The sequence below is a fragment of the Frankliniella occidentalis genome, unplaced genomic scaffold (assembly GCF_000697945.3).
Source record: "Frankliniella occidentalis isolate FOCC.00 unplaced genomic scaffold, Focc_3.1 Scaffold8, whole genome shotgun sequence".
NCBI lineage: Eukaryota > Metazoa > Arthropoda > Insecta > Thysanoptera > Thripidae > Frankliniella > Frankliniella occidentalis.
The window spans coordinates 77552-93884 of record NW_026267138.1 but is presented as its reverse complement, the minus strand read 5'-3'; the positions used below and the strand labels follow the sequence as shown (position 1 = coordinate 93884).

Genomic DNA, 16333 nt, shown 5'->3' with positions numbered 1-16333 from the left:
GAATGCACTCACATCATCCAATATTTATTTGTCTCTTATACAGTTCACAAAGACATATTGCAGAAATAAATAGCTTTTATTTAAATTCATTATACTTCAATACATAAAAATTCTCTTATTTTCGTAAGAATAAAGCAGGAATGTAAAGGTATACAGGACAACTTTGCGGCGAAAGTAATGTTGCATTGTGTTTCACTTAGTGTGTGAACAAATACGTTGACAAAGTTGGCACACAGTGCACATTGATATGTGCCTGAAATAAAAACTTCGCCACTTCAAGCTTTGCAAAAAGAAAGCTTGACTTTAGTTTCTATAATTTGAACCACTGACATCAATTGACTTGATTTGTACACAAAATTATACCTTTGAATGACTTTACCTCCAACATGATCGCATACATATCTGATATTTTCAAAAAGGCAAAGCCTTAAAAATTTCATCACAGAAACATTTAGTTTTGATTTCAAAATTAGGTACAAACACACAACTAAAATAGAAAAGTTTTTGACTTATATTCCTTTAAAACTTAATTCTTATTGGCTAGAAAAATAAAATTTTAACCATACATGTTCCTAAGTACATAAATCGGTTAATACATCACAGCAAATAATAGCAATTGAGACCTTGGTTACAATACAGCGACTTTGCTCTTCCTAGCTACAAGAATTATTCAACAGTTTTTTTTATCTTTTGCATATCTAAACACATTTTGGACAGAGCTATTTACAATATATACAAATTTACCCTTAAGTTCAACTATTGTCTAATACAGGTATTTGATTTGAAGTAGAAGAGAACAAAATATAAAACATTTCCATATCTGGTTCGTATCATGGTAAAACTGTTAAAGAACCTGCACCAGAACAAAAGTATCTGCAACTCACATGATGCTTTAAAAACAAACAAAAAAAAGTCCCTGCTTTTGCACTTTTTTAAAAGGAAAAGAGAAGAACTAACAGAGTTGCAGTTATATCAGATTAAATCAACATTTAACATTCTAAAATAAAATGATAAAAGACCTTGAAGATTAAAAGGCACATAAAATACAACAAATCAAACAATGGTAAAATAAAATGAAATCTGACCACCCAGACCTACACTACAACAAAAATAGAAATAGAGTAGCAATTTTAATCAGTTTCAATTTAATTCAAAGTTTAAGTGGTTTCACCAAATAAAAATATGAAAGAAAATAAAAATTTACACCCCAAAAATTTGTTCACATCATCCACAGTGATATGAAAAGGGACTAATGTCACATCCCAATCCAAAGAATGGCACTATTCTCTATTACCGAGATCACCAAATGTGTGACTGGGATAGCTCAATTAATGATTATTGCCATTTGCATCAATACCGCTGAGAAGAATGTCACCATTTTCTCGAGTGCTGTTCCACTTGCGCTTATGTTGATCCAAACCAAACCCTTCGTCGTAGTTTCCTTTCGATATGAATAATTGTTTGAAATGGGGGATGCAGTAGAGCTTGCCATTATTCAAGGTGTAGCTCTCCATTCTGAAAAATAGTAATGGTCTTCATATATTAATGATGCCAACATACAATGACACAAAACATTTCACATTTCCTTACCTTAAGATACAACTACACTGCATACATCGAAAGCATCCTTTGTGGAAAAGCTTGCCTCCTGTTTCTACTTTTTCAAGGGGGTATACTTTTTTCTCGCATGAGTCACAGTATTCGGCACAAGATGTTTGAATTTCCTGAAAGTGCCAAAAGAAACAAAATACAAATGAATGAGAACATTAAGCTGCAAAAGCACACCTAATGAAGGGAAAAGAAATAAGTAGGATTATTAATATGTTTGAGTGTACTGTGTAAACACACTGTGTAGTAGAGGTGTTTTGTCAGTTGGGCCTACACACCCTGGACATATTTCAAGCGACTAGCCACCAGTGACTATAGATACCATACAACAAATTGTACAAGGAATCAAACAAAGGCATTACCTTCCAATAATAATCAATTTAATTAATACTATGGGAAATATGACAACTCTATTCTTCAATTTAGAAGTAGAGAGAAAGAACAACCATCAAAAACATTGTAGCACAATAACAAAAATCACATAGTTTTAAGCTGTAAACACAATAGATGCAGATACAACAAAATCAGCAAGTTAGAAGACACTGTCGTGAGTCACCAATTTCGGATTCATAATTAATAATGTTTGATTAACAAAAACAAATAAGATCAGTCATGAGGGAAAATGGTCCATAATTCCGAGTTTAGGAAATTTAAGATAGCAACAAACCAAGACTTTCAACAGTACAATCTGATGACTGTGATTGTAGTACTGCCTGCTTCCCAATCATGCAATTATATTGCTTAGAACACCTGTCAGAATTGTAACTCAAGTTTCTCATTGAAGTCACATAACAGTAACACAGACAGCAGTACTGTAAGTTAAGTTATTGTTATCGTAAAAATCTTATGTAGACACAATAATGAATGAAGAATTTTATGAAGTTAACAAATTTGTCACTCCTATTTCAGTACTTGAAGAGTTGCCATAACCTCCTTACTTCATCAACAATATCAAAAATGGGAGCTTTAGGAAGAGCTCTTGATCACAAAAGTATTACATGGATAGCACATGTAAAATGAGATAACTAACTGAAAGGAACAGTAAACATAATGTGTACCAACAAACCTGTTTGTAATCATTATGATAGATTCAATATTCACTAACACTCAATTCAACTACATAAAAAATTTACAAACATTCTCAATTCTGGAGACCAAAGTGGAAGTAAACATCACCCAGTATGGTAGATCCATCATACACACAGGCAGGCAGGTACTCAGCTAAAGCAGTTTCTCTACAAATGATAGGACTTTATGAAAGTTAATCTATAGGTGTAATATTACAGGGCATACACAAATGACAAAGAAAACATTTCCTAAAATTACAGGATTATCAACATTAATAAATCATTGAAACAAAAATAATCTTATGACAATTATGTAGATATGAGTGATCTACTTTTCATCCTGTCCATCACAATAATCTTGCTTTTGAAGAGTAAAAGCTGTCTTTCACTGTAACAAAAGAGACAAAAGGATTTCATTAGATTTGTATACAGAGGAGGGTGTGCATTGTAACTTTCATTTTAAGGAAATCAGAATGCTTAAATTTTTGGTATGATTTAGAAGGAAAAAAATCAACCAAAAAAATTAGATAGAAAATTCACCTATGAAATTCCATGCACTCACCTAAAATCATAGAAGAACTCTCAAAAAAAGATCAAAAACAATAAAGCTTCATGCTGTAAATATTTTCAAATACAATCATGCCTTAAAATGATGGGATACAGATAAGTTAAACACAGTAAACAAAATCAATTAGGTAATTCTTGGTAAAATTATAAAAGTTGCAGTACTATTAGAAACATGCAAGCTGACTGACAAATTGTACAAAACAAAAATGTACAGAAGTTTTGCATTAGTTACTACAAAAATTCAACAAAGCTGAAGGGAAACACTCTTAATTTCCTACAATGTGTGTTACATGTCATGCTACACTTTACAAAATTAAAGGAAGACAATGATTATACGCATCATCAATTCCCATGGTACTACGTAGTACCATTTTACTGTGCTTGCTATAAGAACTGTATTTGTTCTATTCTAAGCCTCACCTAAACTATCGAAAATCAAAATCAGAAAAATGATGCGGCTCAAAACCAAATAAGTTTAGTATGTTCTTGTTTTCCTTTCTAAATAGACATAATCATACTACAGGCGAAAGAAGATATGTCCAGAGTCAAGTTTTATGTAATAGAATGGTTTGTGTATGTAATTGTAATCCTGAGATGTAAGAAACAAGAAGTTCACACTTGTCTCAAGAGTTGAACTGAACTTGAGCCTTCAAGTTCATCATTGACTGAAGAGACAAAAGAAAACTTGATGCAATCTCTTAATAATAATAAAAAAAAATGATTTCGTACTGTTACAACAAAATACTTAAGCGTTTGATTTCACTACACTCAGTGCACAATGTAATGTATGTAATTATGATCACACAGGAGCAAATAAATTGTAAAGGCTAGCAGCAACAGCAGATCAGATCAGACATAAAATACAAGAAAATTGAGTAATTGGACTTACCACAAATCGGTTCACTTTCGGTCTAGGCTTTTCCTTGGGTGCTTCAGATTCTTTACGAAGAGACTCAAATCGAGCTCGTAAGGATTTGGTGGACTCAATACTCTCATGTTCTGATTCCAAGAGAGTTGGATTAATATTTCCACCTCCTGCATTTATGTTGTTTTCCTGTTCTTCCCAGTGTTCAAATTTAGCACGTAATGTCTTTGCTTTTGCAGCTTCTTTAGCCTAAAAAAGATGATAAAGTTTGGTCATGTAATAAAAACAAAAAAGGAAAGACATATAATCACATGACTGTACAGCAATAACATACTGCTTTAAGGAATTCATCCTCTGCCTTAACAGATGAGCGGATAACACCATCATCATCTTCTTCCTCTTCCTCTTCATCATCTTCCTCCTCATCTTCATCAGATCGGTCATCTTCTGAACTGCCAGACTCAGGCTTGTAATCTGGTGGTGGTGTGAAGCACTTCAAAGGTTTAGGACCTATAAAATAAAAATAAGGTACATGCAACACAAATGAGTTATAATGGCACCAAAGCATAAGAAAAAGAAATTCACAAACCATCTGGGACATCTTCACGTTGCGCTTTCTCTTCCATTTGCCTGAAGATTGAAAGCATCTTTGATGTGGTCATACTATGTTGAAGCTCATCACCTTCTGGAGGGTCCTCCGCACGAACAACATCAGGATCCCTGTAAACTTCTCGTTCTGGAGAGTCCATCTATAAAAAAACAAAACAAAGATTTACAGTGAGTTTCAGATAAAACTGCTTGTTAAATGCTTACATATTCTGAAGAAAACACATGCTATAGCACACTCAGAGACCTTAGAGAAAGGGTAAATAGCACATTTTTCAATATATTTTTAAAGTAGTAGGAAATTGAAAAGAATTAAAAGCGAGTAGTGGGAAAGTTTCAGTTCCACAAAATGTGTGTAAAGGAAATTAGAAGTGCCAATCATATGTTAGAAAGTTCATCAAAATTGAGATAAAATTAGTAGAATTATTATTGTTAGATAGATATTCGAGATTTATTTTATGAAACACAAAAGGACTTTGAAAAGCGTGCGCACACACACACAGAATTGACCTTCACTTGGCCCTCTCTTGGTGGTGTGATTCGGAAAGCTTTCCTCTGCTTCTCTGGTGCCTTATACGTTTCAAAAAATTTAAATTTAGAAGATACATCAGCGGTCTCAGCTTGAGCATCTTCAACTTTATCGGATGCTTTAACAACTTCACTAGAAACTTGATTAGTCAAGACCTGAGAATAGACCCACAAGAGAATTTGAATAAAATAAAATAAAACATGAGGATGGCTAAGAATAAAATACCATGTATTACATTACAATTCCCTAAGTTTTTTTTCGTACCTCCCGCTTTTTAGTGCCATCTTTTCCTGCTTGAGATACTTGACGTGGAGGAGTCTGTTGGGCTGTTTTGGCAGCAGAAGCATCCAGTTCCAAAAATAAGGACCTTGACTTTTTAGAGATACCTGAAACATTTTCAAAGTTCAATCATACCAAACTAACAACTCTGCCAAAACAAAGTAAAATTGAAGTTTAACACCATCCATTAACATACCAGCTTCAAAGACACCATCAAAGGCACCGTCATCCTTCATTTTCTTATCATTTTCGTCTCCCTCTTCATCTGATACCAAAGTTTCCCCTCGCTCAAACTTCTCTTTTATAGACTTGGCCTTTTCGGAACGAACTTCCGCTCCTCGACGCGCCGCAGGTTGTTCACTTTCCTTAACAGCCTGCTCATACATTTCTTTCATCTTTCCTTGTTTACCCTGAAATAAATAAACTTGCAATAAGAAGTCAAAGAAAAGATTTGAAGAAGGCAAACAGAGACAGTAAAACCTCAGATTTAGTTTGTTGATGGGAAAACGATTTTTTGTATGTCAGTTGACACAGAGGCAAAAAACATTGAAAAATAAGCCGGAACATAACATTTAAAAAAAATATTTATCTAAAATTGAAAAGGTGGTACTACTACGTTATTATAAAAGTATCCATGGATACCAAATCAACAATATACCACAGCTTACCAGAAATAGGCGAGATCTTATAGTTGATATTTCTTGCTTGCGTTCTTCTCGACGTTCTTCTTTCTTTGTAGCAGAACCAGTCTCCCAACGACTCTTTACATCTTCCATTTTGCTGAAACTCATAGGTCTTTCCCTCGCAGTGCGCCTCGACTTCACAATGTCCCCATTTTCTTCATCTAAAAAGGGAAAGTAAAGAATTATACAGTGATAGTTAAAATCAATGTTTATGGTTAAGATGGTTAGGACAAATCCATTTTCTAAAGTTATGTTATTGTAACCATCATTTATCAAAAATTTCTGAGGGTCCTAAGAAATGCCTTCATCCTGAGGCAAACTTAAGTTTTTTTCAGTTTTCATTAGAAGCTTCTTAATGAAAATGTGGAGTAGGTAATGCATGCAAGAAGAAGATTTGCGAATCATTTACGTTTTTTTTAAAAATTGCCTTCAGTTTTGATTGATTGATTAGACATACTTTCAGAGCCTAGCCTACAGAAGACACTTGAAATCAGAAGAAAAAACTGGTGGCGCTAAAGCCTAAAATAATTTTGGGGACTGAATTCGAATGTTCCACATAAGCTTTCCATTAAATTAATAATTTATCTATGCACATGTGTTTTTCTGCGAGATCAAAGGAACTCTTTAGGTCAAACCCCGAGACAGACCAAATTTTTTGCTTTGACAGCTGAAAGTTTTTAATTTTTTAAAAGCTACTAGTTAAAAAGGAGTTTGACTTCACACCAAATTCAATAGGGGTCCTTTTTGCACTTTGTGTACAGCAAGCTTATTAAGTAAATCAATTAAATGCTGAAAGCAAAGCTGACACACTCACCACCCTCACCATCATCCTCCTCCTCTTCACTTGATGTGGAGCTTTCTTCATAAGGAATGCCATTAAGGGACTCATCAGTTACACCGATATCCATACCCTTAGCTTGAAATCTGTAACAGATAGATATATAGTATACGAGAATATACTGTAATACACAAGAAGAGCAGCTAGCTGACATCAGACATACTTGGCAAGCTTGCTCAATATGCTTGGAGAGCGTTTCACATTCACATTGCTTGGAGATTTCTCAATGTCAAGTGACTTATTCTCTTCAGTTTTTTCAAAAACTTGGAAACGTGACTTAACATTGAGACTTGACAGCTCCTCCAGGCCTAGGTCTGGTTTGTCTGAGGCTGTAAAAAAAAGATGAATGAATGAGTAGAAGAAGGGCAATCAACAAGAATTTAAGAATAAGAACTGTTACGGCAGCTTTCAGGCAGATCTTACAAAAGCTGAATACTGGTCAACAAGAAAACAGCAGGTGTTTAACAGTATTGATAAGATTTTAGTGCCATGAAATTTTATGACTTTTGTATTATGCTTTAGAAGCCATATGAACAGCTAACTCACTCTCCATGATTCATGCGCTGTATAATTTGGGTAAGCAAAAACTGGTTTTAGTCCTTTTTAAAAAGGTAATACAAAAAATTAAAGAAGACTGTGTGTTGTTAACACTTGAAATTTGACATAGGCTTGAGAAACCACAGTTTTAGATGTGAAGCTGAGAAAAATATCATGCAAAATGAGAAGGTATGGTAGCTCTCAATCTCATCAAGAACTACAAGAAGTACTGTAATATTATTTACACCAGAAATTATTCTTGAGGAGTGTGACACATAATAAAAAGACAGTGGGAAGTCAGTGAATGGAAATAAAGAAAAGGAAACAGAACTGCTTGGTTATTAACATGCCTGAAAAAGAAAACCAAGTGCTTGTATGTGATGACTTGATACTTTCACGCAAAGGTAAGTGGAGTATCAAACTGGAAAAAGCAGTGTTTCAAATGCTGTGGTACACACACAATTAAATCTACCTCTGACAACATCTGGTGGAAGTTCCAGAGGCTGATTTTCACGGATGATAAGTTCATGTTTTCTGCGACGAACTAAACAACCACACACAAGTTTGAGATGCAGATAGTTAACCATAAGATAGATAATTTCCTAACAAAAATTGAATTTCTTGAATTTGAAACTAAGATACAGTATACATCTACTGCCATAATAAAACAGAGATAAAGGCATATGCTACATAGTCTATGAATTGAACATACCAAAGTACAAATGTAATGAAAAAAGTAATAAAATATTTAAAGAAACTTACTTGGTTCCGGGCTATCTTCGACAACTGCCTTGGGTTTGAAAAGTTCACGGAAATGAGGTTTGCAAAAGATGTCTCCGTCGTTGCTACTGTATGTGTCCACTCTGGCGTAGAAAGATGAATAGATTATGAGAAAATAAACTTACCCAATAAACAGAAAGGATAGGCAAAAAAAAACTTACGTTAACTGCTTGCTGCACTCTTTGCAGCGGAAACAGTTTTTGTGCCACACAGCTTTTTCTGCTTTTATCTGTTCCATGACAAAGACTTGTTTGCCACAAGCCTTGCAGTTGGATTGGGCTTCAGGAGATGTACTGGCAGACTGAATGAGTGGAAAGAAATTACATCACAAAGAAATGTGGGGATGAAAAGAAGAGCAAATCTATTTTTTAAATGGTATACCTCATTAAACTGCTTTTGAACCTTAGAGGCATCAACCGATCGAACATGCAGAACTGTCTTCTTGCTTAGCTGATCAAATTTGCTAAAGCTGGATTTCTGAAACAAGCAAAAATCATTTTTTTATGATTAGTTTCATGTTGTATGTAAATGAACTTGTTTAAAATCTAAAATATATAAAAAAAAGAAGAAGATTTAGTCTCTCATTTGAACTGGATTAGATTTATGTAACTTTCCTATTTAGGAAGTTAAAAAATTTGTAAATGGCTATCACAGAGAGATAATGAAGAAAGACTTTTTGCACCACCTCAAATTTTTAATAATACAACACTTACCCAGTCTGCTCGAATTTCAGGAAATAAATTTTGATCCAAGATGAATTTTTAACTTACCACAGAAGATGATATTGAAACATCGGAGTTGGACATAACACGCCTAGAGTCAGACACTGTTGATTCGTTGAGGTTAATGAGGCTGCAATAGCTCGCTCGCTGCATGCACAAAGCCAGCATCATGCCAAGTTAGGTCAGATTGTTATATAGAAATAGGACAGTACAAAATTCCTAATAGACTGACAGGTAAACAAGCAAGTTTGTCAACCAACTCAATCCACGATAAATTAAGATCATTTCCACAAATGGAATCTAAGGATAACACATGCAGTAAATAATGCCAAAGCTAATCACCATGGTAGAAAACCAAAAGAACAGTAAGCTTTCAAAATAAACTCCTCTTGCCAATCTGCTACACTTAGCTACCCAGACAACAACATAACCAAATGTTCCTCTCATTAAATATAGGTGCAATAATCAAGAGAACTCATACAATAATAGAGTAAGTAAATATAATAACCTAATAAAAGCTAACAAGAACTATCCCTTTTAGTTTGATAACCAGACAAGATTAGAATGAAGAGTAGATGTAAGAAAATGAAAATATGAATGTGAAGAGAGAACTTACCAATGCCTTAACAGAGACACCTGTGTGGATGGGTTTCCGAGAGCATGTTGTACTGCTGTTAGTTTCTGGTCGATAGAGGTCTCTTGAAAGACGTCGCAAATCACCAAGAGAACGCGCTTTCTGCATGTGTGTAAAACACACAAAATAAAATAGCACACCAAGATACAAGAAAAGCTTAAAAAACGTTCATCCAACAATAACAAATATGCTCATGCTTTGACAAATTAGTTTGCAAGAAATTTTTTCCAGAAGCCTCTTTTATCAGGCAATAACTTAATGACAATAAACTTAAAAGGAACACTGCCAAAATTTACAGTTGAAAAGCAAAAAACAAATGGGTTTGATAAAATATTGGACAGTGAGCACAAGCACAGGACATGCAGTGCAGGTGATGTAATTAAGATTTCTAATTGTAGACAGTAATAAGCACATTGCTTCAAATAAATATTTTGATGTGCACAAAGAACTTTAATAAATGGTTGATATATAGGTGAGGGGAAAAAAGAATGACTAGCCTACATGTCAGAAGAAAAATGTTATGTAAGAAAGAAGAATCAAAGATATGCATGCTGCCATGCTCTCAAATACATACTAAGATGAATCTGCCTAGAAAACTATATAAATATTTCATGCAGTAAACCAGAATGCTCAGAGTTGAGGGTAGAAAAATCAATCCAAAAAAAAAAAGAGCATGCAAAAGGGAGCAAAAAACAACAAAATACAACCTGCAGAGGTGATGATGGTGCTTGTGGTTTGTGGTGTTCTTGAAAATACATTGCATTGGTTGTGATATGTGGGCTTCCAGGCATATTTGAATGGGAGTGCTTAAATGAGGTCTTATTATTTTCTGACTTACCCCATCATTGCAGATTTCTTCATCTGGTGGAAATTGAGCTCCATTCTCAGAATTTTCACAATTTCTCAAATCTCCAAAACTCCGCCTCTGAGTTTCATGCACAAAAGAGTCAAAGGAACAAGGAGTTAGTCACAAAAGCTGCGTCAGGTCAATTTGACAATGGTGAGTTAGATAAACACTCCTTGGTTTTAAGTTTCAAAATAATTTTCCAAGCAAATAGAGCCAAAGCTACAATGATTGTCATGCAGATGGTACAAAGAGACCAAAACAGGGGTTAGTAAACAAAAATCACAAGCAAGTCTTTGAAAAAAGAAAGAAGAACATACATTTTGAGAAAGTATAACAATTTAATTTAATTTGTGACTGATCAGTCTAAATTCTCCTTCTGGAGTTGGATGTAAAATAAACATGTTCTCCTTTTGCCCGCCGAGGCCATCTTTGTACAATTTATAAAAGTCCACCACAGGGCGCTGCCCTTTGGACAAAAACTTGTAATGATAAAATAAAAAAGTAAACATATGTTCAGGAGACAGCATTATACAAATCTGAATCATGAAACAAGAAAACCATAACTCAAATAAAATGTTCCTGATTTGTTTTTCTGGTTTTGTTACAACTTAATTGAAGGAGACGTGTAAAGGAAAGAAACCCATAGACAAGTTAGTAGGATGCACTAAGTACTGACTCAGTAAAAAATAGATTTCAAGACGGACACATCCTGAAAAGTATTGGAAGCAGTTTATTTAAGTCCCCCTTACAATGCCAAGAATGTGAGCAGCTTTGGTTAGAGGCGGTTGGCAAGCTTAAACCAGACCAAATTCACCAGTGCCTTAACTGTACTCCCCTTACCAGATCCCTTATGGAGATGCCGGTTGCTATACACTCCTTCTTGTCAGGTGACTGGTTCCCATTACACTCTTTAATAGCCTCACTACAGTACGTTTGTTTCTACACACCCAAAAGGGAAAAAAGGTGAAGTCAATTAGAAAATTGTTGAACTTTGGCAAACTAATTTCAAATTATGTAAGAACAAGCAATAAAAAAATAGCACACCGTTACAAAACTACTTGGAAACAAATGTGCAAGTGCACAGGAATAAGACTACGCGCATAGCTAAACTGAAAGTCATTTTTATCAGGTTTTGGTGGATATTAATGATAGTTTACAGGTTCTCTTTTGTCTCTTGTCTTTTTCATATTTTAAGAAAACTTGGGACTGTAATTAAAATGCTACTTACAAGGTTTTTGATAGGTCCGCAATACATGATGTCATGGTCAATATCCTTCAGATCTTTGACAACTTCTTTTGATACCTCTGTTTTAGTGAGGGTCGCATAAGCAGATTTCTACACAACATACCAACAAACGTATAAGTCCATAAGCCACAAAATCCAAGCTTCTTACCACTCAGGTTTGATACGGGAGTTTATTATTCTACAAACATAATGTCAAAACCAATAGAAATGATAACATGCAGCACTGTAATCTTGAATAGTCATGAGGTATATATCAGATATGAATGGGACTTCAGATGAATGAATATTAATTAATCCTTTCCCAATAGGCCTACAATACAGAAATATGACAGCTATGAAGGGAAAAGAACTCAGAGCATCTATCTTTCAATTCAATCCGGCTTACTTGAAAATCATTTTCACTACATTGGACATTAGTGAATATCCTGCTTCTTCTTAGTACTTTAAAAATGACCCATGAACTCAAAACTACAGCAGCACCTGCTGCAAATATTTGTTTTCTTGACATTTGAATATATGCGTCATTCAAAATATATTTCATTACACTCCATAACAACTATTTACATTAGAAACTAGGACATTTCTCTGATAGTCATCAGAGTGTTCTGAAGAGATAAGAATTGGTTAGGATATGACATCCACAATAGATAAGATAAGAAAACTCTCAGCCCATATGTTACTTGCCAGAAGAATAGCTGTCAGATTTTCCTCCATAGGGCCATGATAAAATGAATGATTCCATTTTTTTTAAAAATGAGTGCCCACACATGGTGAATTAAATGACGACCAACATGAAATATGTCAACATTACCATGCTGCACAAAATTTTAGTACTAAGCAAGACTTACCAAATCTTTCACACAAACATTGGAAAGATCATCCTCTACAACCGCATGGTCAGCATAGCCATTACTGTGAGGGATATTGTTAATACCATTAACATTCTCTGCTCTCTTTTCAACATGACCATTTATTCCATGCCCATTAGTTAGCTAATAAACAACAGCAGAAACGAACATGAAAAGAAAACAAATAAAACAACTATTATGTGGGTACAAAGAAAGTTACCCGCCAAATAATTGAGGCTAAAAACCACTTATCCATGCAAATGAAGAAAAAAAAATCAACAAGTAACACTCATCAATCTTTGGAGAAGATTCAAACATGAACACCCACTACTTACCACAACAAAGGTACCAGGTTTTAAAATTTAAACATAACAATAAAGATGATTTCAGAATGATACAAACGTACCAGTTACGTGTAAAAAAAAGAAATGTATAAAATTTCTATTCATAACATCAAAGTAAATTATTTTCCACTTGTACCCATGCTTCCTGAAGAACATGAAATGTCTAGCATGCACAATCAAAAACAGCATACAAGCGAACAGTAGCAATACTCACAACTGATATATTTTCTTTTCCATCCGACTTTTTGCTCTTTTTGGTTCTCTTTTTAGTTGTCTCAGCTCCATCTACCTTCTTTTTCTTGGAAACTGTCTTCTTCTCAGACGTCTCAGACACAGTCTCTGACTGTAAAAATAAAAATTAATCTGTTGTGGTCAGATAATAGGTGGAGCATGCTAAGAAGAAAGATGAAATATGAACAAGTGTATGTTAAGGACACCTGTTGCTATCAGGCAGAGTCAAGACTTTTATAAAATCCCAAACAGTCTTGTTTTCTTGTAAATTATTTGGACAAAGTTATTTTGTTTACAAACATTAAAAAGTGGAGTTAGAGAGCAAAATAACACAAAAAAGATGACAAAGTCAAAACTTTAACAAAGGAAGACTGAAAACTTGTTGCAGATACAAGGTGGATGCAGATTCTAAAATCATGCATGAATTTAAATGACTATCCTTGTACCTGCCCTGTCTTCCCAAGATCAATAAGCCAATCCTGAAGGTAAGGCTTTTTCAAAGAGGTACTTGCTTTTCACAACAAACCCGAGCTGTCAAATGTCAACAACGGGTTTAGGTTAGGTCTATCGGCAAATCAGAAAGCTGATCACACTCACATCAGAGTTATAGCTGATTTGGGCCCCTGATTCTACCTCGGCCTCCTCAGAGTTAAGGGGAGCCTCCGCCAGGGCCTCTGCCTCGGTGTTCTCCCCAACCTGGGCAACGACCTCCTCCACAGTGCTCCAGGTCTCAAAGCCATCCTCGAAACCAGAGGGGTCGCCGGCGGGGGGCACTGCACTCGGGAACACATCCATGCTGTTATTCACCACACGGGGAGCAGGCTGGTTAGCGTCTACACACGGGGTGGTGGGCAGGACGGGGGACGTCGATTGTTGCAGAGATTGATCGTTCACAGCATCATCCACATCGTCTGCATCCAGAGACGGGGACGCCGATTCTAGAGCGTCGTCGACGACGGTTGCGGGGAAGGGAACCGAGATGGACGCCGACGCCGCAAGGTGCTGCTGCTGCTCGGCGGCGGCGGCAGCTGACAAGACGGCACCGCTTTCCTCCGAGCACGGCCCGAGGAGGGGCCCGAGGGGGGACGAGCGTCGGCCCTCCTCCCCCTCCGCCGCCAACTGCAGCTCTCGCTCCGCGGGTTCCGCGTCCAGGAGGCCGAAGCCGGTAGGGCTGGTGCCGCGGCTGGTACCCGGGCTGGCACCCGGGCTGGTGCGCAGACCGGTAGGGCTCGTCGATCCGGGGCCCGGACCCGAGCCCGGGGGGCTGTCTGGCCGCAGGGGGTCAAGGTCCAGCAGGGAGCCGGTTCGTTCCTGGCTCCGCTCCGACGCGAGAGAGATGTCCTCCGCCAGCGTCGCCTCGTCCGCCAGCAGGTCCGGCTCCAAGTCGGCCTCCTCCTGGAAGCCTCGCTGGGCGTCCGCGGCCTGGTCCGGGACGTTGGGGGAGAAGTCGCTGTCGGCGGGGCCGTCGCTGCCCAGCTCACTCGTCATGTCCAAGTCGTCACCCTCGCCGCTACACAGCGGGGCCGCGTTGCTAGACAGCGACAGCGAGAGCGACAGGCTGTTGTCCTGCTCCGCGTGCTCCTCTGTAAGGTCTGCGTGGCTGCGCTCGCTGTCCAGGAAGTCCGTCACGAGGTTGCCGTTGACGACGCCGTTTGCAACGCCGTGGACGGCGCCGTTGACGATAGGCCGCCTCTCGACACTGTTAAGCTGACTCTCTTCCGACTCGGCCTCCTCTACCTCCTCGTCGTTGTTCAGGTCGACAAGTACCTCGGTCTTGTCCGCCTTTATCCTGAGCGCCAGCTCCGAATCGATCAGGTCCTGCAGGCTCAGATCGGTGTCTGCACAGGTCGTGGGGTTCGGGGCAAGCAGGTCGTTATTGGTGTTAGCGGAAAACGAAAAGTTATCCACAACATCGCCGAGGTCAGGGACCAGGTCGAAAGCGTCACACTTGCCGCTGTCGGTGGCAGGGCAGCTACTTACGACCTGCTGCACGCCATTCACCACCCCCGCCATGGTCGCGATGGCCGTCTAGTCTGAAACAGAAAAAACGGAGCGAAATGAGTGCAAAGGTCGGCTGCAGACCTCAGGTAGGAAGTGGCAGGTGGGAGGCTCTAGAAACGCCCCTCGGGAGGTGGATCAGATTGAGATGCAGATGCGTTCGATGCGAGGGCGCGGCGGTGCGGACGGCAGCCCGACAGACGGACTAATGCCGCATCTAAGCCACTATACGCCGACCGGCGGCAGTCAACTGGAATTACTGTACTGCAGAACAGCATCCCGGCGGCGCCGTCCTGCTTGCAACGGGACGGCAGTGGTACCTACACAGTCATGTAACTGATCGTGATGACTGGTGCTCAGTGCGTGCGCGGCGTCCCCCGGCCCCGCCTGGCTCCTACCCCCCGCGGAACGCACACTGCAACGACAAGGTGCAGAGGGAAGACTTCCGAAAAAACTCATAAAACAGCGTTCTTTTAAGTCCTCCCCCACCGCGTATATCTATGTTTGGCCCGGTAGGGCCGGTCCCTCAACACGGCGGAAAGCAAGGCTTAAATCTCTCTTCGGTTCGGAGCGGCTTGTCTTGTACCGTCCCGCCGCCGTCCGGGCGGATGCCGCAGGAGTGCCAGGGGGATGGGCCTGACGCAAAGCGCTCAGGCTTTTCTTCCGGCCGTATCGCTTCAGGACGCCACATTACAGAGTTCGGTTACTTTCTGCTCGGGCGCGGCGCACGCAAGCAGCACGTGACATGTATTGGCCTCATGTGAACGCTCTGGTGCAGGAAGGTCGCGGGGCCAAAGCAGAGGACGCGGCCAAGGTCGGAGCCGAGGCCGTCGTACAGAGTCGCCGCGGCACTGCAATTCTGCCCAGCAGAGGCAGAGAGTGGACAGCGACATTCCTCAGCAAGTCCTGTCCTCGCGGCGGTGCGGCGGCGGCGGCGCGAGCAGCAGCTGCTGCTGTCCCGCGGCGGGTCCACCCAGACGCGATGCGCGTTCAATAAAACAGCCTGGAACAGGTTCCCCACCCTGGACACTCGGTATCAGGTCCAGGCCGGCAAACAGGCACGACAGAGCCAGCGTGTCCGCCCCTCCCCCTCCCCCCCACCCC

At 39.0% G+C, this 16333-nt stretch overlaps 1 protein-coding gene across 18 annotated transcripts in view; it reads right to left on the bottom strand.

Moving 5' to 3' along the window:
- Positions 1 to 8: 8 nt before the first annotated feature.
- Positions 9 to 16333, bottom strand: part of LOC113208097 (protein-methionine sulfoxide oxidase mical3a) — a 69454-nt gene continuing 53129 nt past the window's right edge. For 2 of the 18 annotated variants that reach the window (XM_052275549.1, XM_026424948.2), the window contains exons 2-24: positions 13829 to 15264; positions 13215 to 13343; positions 12657 to 12800; positions 11791 to 11898; positions 11403 to 11501; positions 10554 to 10640; positions 9698 to 9817; positions 9130 to 9228; positions 8741 to 8836; positions 8521 to 8660; positions 8342 to 8442; positions 8052 to 8123; positions 7206 to 7371; positions 7019 to 7128; positions 6190 to 6365; positions 5718 to 5931; positions 5507 to 5628; positions 5224 to 5397; positions 4697 to 4856; positions 4442 to 4617; positions 4132 to 4356; positions 1591 to 1724; positions 9 to 1515 (exon numbers count right to left, since the gene is read on the bottom strand). In XM_052275549.1, the coding sequence (XP_052131509.1) occupies positions 1329 to 1515; positions 1591 to 1724; positions 4132 to 4356; positions 4442 to 4617; positions 4697 to 4856; positions 5224 to 5397; positions 5507 to 5628; positions 5718 to 5931; positions 6190 to 6365; positions 7019 to 7128; positions 7206 to 7371; positions 8052 to 8123; positions 8342 to 8442; positions 8521 to 8660; positions 8741 to 8836; positions 9130 to 9228; positions 9698 to 9817; positions 10554 to 10640; positions 11403 to 11501; positions 11791 to 11898; positions 12657 to 12800; positions 13215 to 13343; positions 13829 to 15244 (4455 nt within the window). In that variant the 5' untranslated portion in view covers positions 15245 to 15264 and the 3' untranslated portion in view covers positions 9 to 1328. Of the gene's footprint in view, positions 1516 to 1590; positions 1725 to 1966; positions 3064 to 4131; positions 4357 to 4441; positions 4618 to 4696; positions 4857 to 5223; positions 5398 to 5506; positions 5629 to 5717; positions 5932 to 6189; positions 6366 to 7018; positions 7129 to 7205; positions 7372 to 8051; positions 8124 to 8341; positions 8443 to 8520; positions 8661 to 8740; positions 8837 to 9129; positions 9229 to 9697; positions 9818 to 10553; positions 10641 to 11402; positions 11502 to 11790; positions 11899 to 12193; positions 12414 to 12656; positions 12801 to 13214; positions 13344 to 13828; positions 15265 to 16333 lie in introns of those variants that run through there. The other 16 variants (XM_052275617.1, XM_052275612.1, XM_026424949.2 and 13 more) reach the window with 15 other exon arrangements.